General features: G+C 29.4%; 2 protein-coding genes across 4 annotated transcripts in view; one reads left to right on the top strand and one right to left on the bottom strand.

Moving 5' to 3' along the window:
- Positions 1–1,841, top strand: part of LOC105456931 (phospholipase A1-like) — a gene marked incomplete at its 5' end in the record, with an annotated part of 3,677 nt that extends 1,836 nt beyond the window's left edge. Inside the window, 2 exons of the mRNA XM_011701319.1 lie at positions 438–461; positions 592–1,841. Coding sequence (XP_011699621.1) covers positions 438–461; positions 592–745 — 178 coding nt within the window. The remainder of the gene's footprint in view (positions 1–437; positions 462–591) is intronic.
- Positions 1,842–2,674: 833 nt separating this feature from the next.
- LOC105456930 (cytochrome P450 4C1-like) overlaps positions 2,675–4,668 on the bottom strand; it is a 12,643-nt gene continuing 10,649 nt past the window's right edge. For 2 of the 3 annotated variants that reach the window (XM_011701315.1, XM_011701318.1), the window contains exons 8-10: positions 4,397–4,565; positions 3,810–3,989; positions 3,089–3,746 (exon numbers count right to left, since the gene is read on the bottom strand). In XM_011701315.1, coding sequence (XP_011699617.1) covers positions 3,568–3,746; positions 3,810–3,989; positions 4,397–4,565 — 528 coding nt within the window. In that variant the 3' untranslated portion in view covers positions 3,089–3,567. Of the gene's footprint in view, positions 2,749–3,088; positions 3,747–3,809; positions 3,990–4,396; positions 4,566–4,668 lie in introns of those variants that run through there. The other variant, XM_011701316.1, reaches the window with a different exon arrangement.

Genomic DNA, 4,668 nt, shown 5'->3' with positions numbered 1-4,668 from the left:
TTCAATGTTGAATAACTCGGTGAAAAAAAATTCGTACAACGCTCAAACAAAAAAAGACAAATTGAAAGGTAAAGATTCACTCTTTCGAATGCAGTAAACTGCATTTGTGTGCGATTTTTAGTTTATGCCATGAAATCTTTTAAATTTAGTACACATTTTTGGAGATTTGACGCATTTTCATTTGGACCTATGTAATTCTATAAAAAATCAATAGGATTGTTTTCTAAAGTGCCGATCTGAAAAGTAGAGATTTCAGACTGTAAAATGCTTTTTTGTACATCTCGATACGATTATTTTTGACGAAGGTACACTTTCTTGAACTTTGTCTATTTTTGGAGGGTAGAGTAAGTGATGCTTTAATTTTGTTGAGAAGTGTATTAATAAAATGAAAGTTACATTATTATAATCGATTATACATTATATTTATTCTTTTTTAGGCCTAGAAAAATCCCGATTCCTAAGTATGTATAAATTAAGAATTATTTTTTTCGCTTAGAATTATTTGTTTATAATCTCTTTGATCGCGCGTTTATTGCGCAACTATTGTAATCGTATTGTTTTATATTATATCATGATTGGGTATTCTTGTAGCCTTGTGCCCGGTTGTTCTTCCAACAAAACCAACTGCGTTGTTGTGGACAACAGACTATTTGAGCCTAGCTATTCTCTAGAGGGAAACTACTGTGTATCCGTTTCATCGCAATCTCCCTTCTGTACGAAGAAAAACGATAGTTGTAAAAAATAAGATGCAGCAATTCGATACTTTAATATCATGGTGATAGAAAAGGAGTTCTCTAATTGTCAATCTAATAATAAGTATAATTTGATTGAAACACATAATTAGTACGATTATATGTAGCACATATCTTTATTGTTAAGGGGGTATTCTAATGTGAACGTCCGTTTTTAAAGTGACATTTGAGAATTAATTTTATAAAAACGGTTAAACCTACAGATGTAATGTTTTATTTTTACATTTATACATATTTTGAAGTAACATCTCAAATTTTTTTAATGCTTTTTATTGAGAATTACACATGGCACAAATGGACGCGCAGGTCATGTTTTGAAATTCCTCTTCTATCGGGCGTAGCGATTGCGGCCGATCCGTCCTCGTCATCTCAAATAAACGAGCTCTTTTTTATTTTATTCCTTACAAATGTGGTTATCGTTCGACCTACTAATAAATAATTTTAAGAACAATTGACAAAATGGCGACGCTTGAATAAAAGTACTTCGATTTTTAATAAAAAATTTTTAATTTTTACGGTCCAGAAAAATAGTAATTTTAAAGATATCAAAAAGTTTGTAGGTCAAACAATAGCCTAATATGTACACTATAAGTGTGCAAAAATACAAGTCAATCGGCCCAGTAGTTTGTGTGAAAAATAGACGCCCGATTTGAAAAATGTCGTTTCGAGAAAAACGCGTTTAAAGTTTCTCATGCGTTTACAAGGTGGATAATGAGTAATTTCAGTAACTTACCCTTAGTTATCTATACCAGGGCCGTACAGGATACTTTTCTCAGCTATATATAGCACTATTTGGCTACGTAAAGAAATACTACCTGACACGCAAAAAATCTGTCTACTGCATAGGATTCACGGGCGACGAGCCGCATGGACGCGCGCGGGGGCTACGTTTTTAAACCTCTGTAGCTCCGTCAATTTCATCTTAATATTTTAGAAACACATTTTCAAGACCCTAAACTATAAGAATATGCAAAAAGAAAAAAATCGATTTTTTTGACCGGTCACACTAGAATACTCCCTTAAAATCTTTGCACTGTTATTTCTGAAAAATAATAAAGCACTGCAATTAAAAAGATTTGTTTGAAGTAATTGATAGTTATATGAAAATTGTATATGATAAGGAATGCGAAAAAGTCGAAGAGAATTGGATTTTAATGCACATCGTCTACTTTTGGTTATCTTACTGAATTAAATTATATAACAATTTCAATTTTATATTATTTATTTATATTTAATTTTGTTATACAGGGTGGTTTATTTAAAATAAAAAATATAAATATCTCGAAAATTGTCAAAGACGTGAAACATTGTTTCAGACAAAAGTTGCACGGTTTGAAAAGGGACAAAAATTGAAAAAAATCAATTTTTCAAAATTATATAAAGATCATTGCTTTCTTAAAATAAAATTATACATTTCTGTATATAGTGTATAATTTGTTTAAGTATTCTGTATATACAAATATTGAAGTAAAGTAACCGAAAAATCAATACTTTAGAAAATATTTTATTCTTTATTATGTCATATTTCATTAACAGAAGTAGCTAAGACAGTGACATAAGGAAAGAATGATTTTGCTGAAAAATTTAAAAGTTTTGCTGGATATTCCTCAACAGAATTAGCTAAACATTATTTGATTTTTTCAGCAAATATTTTTCGCTGTAGCGCCTAAATTTTAACAACTAATAAATTTAGCTTTGGCAGTAACAATATTAGTTGTCTCTATATTTTAAAAACACACATTAGCTGCTACGGCTATATTTTAGCTGCGTTGGCCAATCCTTTCTCTGCGTGTGACGCACACACACAACACCAAGCTATATCAAACGTCCGCACTCTTCAACAACTGCGGCTAAAATTATGCCATTCAACATGGCTGTTCGAAAAGGTTCACACTATGTAGTTCAACAGTCGTCCGATAAATGGCGTCAATGGGAAGGCTGCAAAAAAATCAGTCCGGAAACTTATGGACCGCACTGTGTATATCTCACATTCTATCTAAAAAACGAATGTTAAGTCAATAACTTCCATTTCTCGTCTTACTTTTATCTTTCAGGTATCGGTAAAATATTATAAAAAAATATTATAATACTGCTAACAATATCTTTTGTAATCAACAGATATGTCGAAACATATTTTTTTATAATAATTAAAAAAAAAAATTAAAGGAAATAAAATAGCAATAGAAGGAAAAAAAGAAGTGTAAAAATTTGAAACGAAAAGAATTAAATTCATTGGTCTTTTATAAAATATTACATAAATACATGTCCCTTCACCTTCGTGTGTTACATACATAATTGTCGGATGCTGTGTAGGAGAAATCGTAAACGCGACAACACTTTTATTACATGTAACACTATTTATTAAATGTAAATTACAAAATTAAATTATACGCCGCATATGTAATTATCTCTGATCGGATAGTTTATTTTATTTTTTAATTCCGATTGACATCTCTTTAATGCGTTCTAACTCTCTTGCTCGCGATTAGGTAATATATAAGGTGACCGAATATGCTTTTATTAAGCTTTGCGAATTTTTCGATGCAATTACGTAGTCCAACATAGAATGATAAATATAAGTAAGAGTAACGATTACAGATTTTCTTGGGCAAATATCTATCTGGTTTAAATATCTCTGGATTTTGGCAATTCAGAGAACGCGTAACGTGATTATTGCCCTGTGAAGTTCGCGTCAACAAATCTTATACATGTTATTGATTATACATAAAAAAAATTGATTATACATAAAATGTATCATATTTTTTTACCTTGCTAACATTTGTCTTCTATGACGCTTATTAAATCGGTATTTGATTCAAAGATTTGTATTAAGATTACAGACAGGAACAAATCTTATACGAATTCGATCAGCAAAGCCAAGTACGATACCAACCTCCATTCGAAGATCCTTTAAATAGTCAACGGGCTCCAAGTAAAAATTGTGTATCAGAGAGGCTATCATAGCCTTCATTTCCAACATAGCAAATCGTTGGCCTATAATTTAATACATAATTGTAATCTGTTTATCTAAGAGAATAATACAAAAATGTAACATACCGATACAATTACGTGGTCCAGCGCTAAATGGTATATATGAGTAAGGATGACGATTATGGATCTTCTCAGGCAAAAATCGATCTGGATCAAATACCTCTGGATTTGGCCAGAAATTGGGATCTCTGTGGACTCCGTAAATATTAATATGCAGCATTATTCCAGGAGGAATTACATATGATTCTAAAAAGCATATTATATTATGAAATAAAATATTTATAAATAAGAATTATAAACTTTATTAAAATTTTACAGTTGAATATCTATTTGATATATGTGAAGGAGTATGTGTTCAAATATAGTTTGAGTATGAGTAATAAAAAAATATAAAATAATATTACTTAATTAATTATTTAAATTTTCTAGAAATATTATTATATTTTGGGAATTATCTGTTGTATTATACATATATAACTTTGATATACAAAATTTTTGGAATATTATATACATTAAATAATAAAAATATAAAAATATTAGTATTTTTAAAATGAGAATTTTACATTTTATACATATTTAAGTTTGTTTCATTACATATATATATATATATAAATTAATTTAGGAATACAACAAAAGATTGATTTGATGCCTACGTAATTTTAAGTCTTTCCCAGAACTGCGTGTAATAAGAAAGACACTGGGATACAAGCGCAACGCTTCCTTTATACATCTCTCTAAATATGGTAGCTGTTGCAATAATTTCATAGTGAATTTATTCCCATTTTCTTGAAAAGCAATATTTATTTCGTTCCTGACACGGTCCTATAATCATTAATGTTAATTAATTCTTAAATACAATTCTTATTGTTATTTTAATGTATTTATATAAATTATAAAGACATATTCTGAAAAACTTCGAGAATAC

The sequence above is a fragment of the Wasmannia auropunctata genome, unplaced genomic scaffold (genome assembly GCF_000956235.1).
Source record: "Wasmannia auropunctata unplaced genomic scaffold, wasmannia.A_1.0 LD335476.1, whole genome shotgun sequence".
In the NCBI taxonomy this organism is placed as follows: Eukaryota; Metazoa; Arthropoda; class Insecta; order Hymenoptera; family Formicidae; genus Wasmannia; species Wasmannia auropunctata.
The sequence above is the reverse complement of the archived record's forward strand: the minus strand, read 5'-3'. Positions and strand labels throughout refer to the sequence as shown.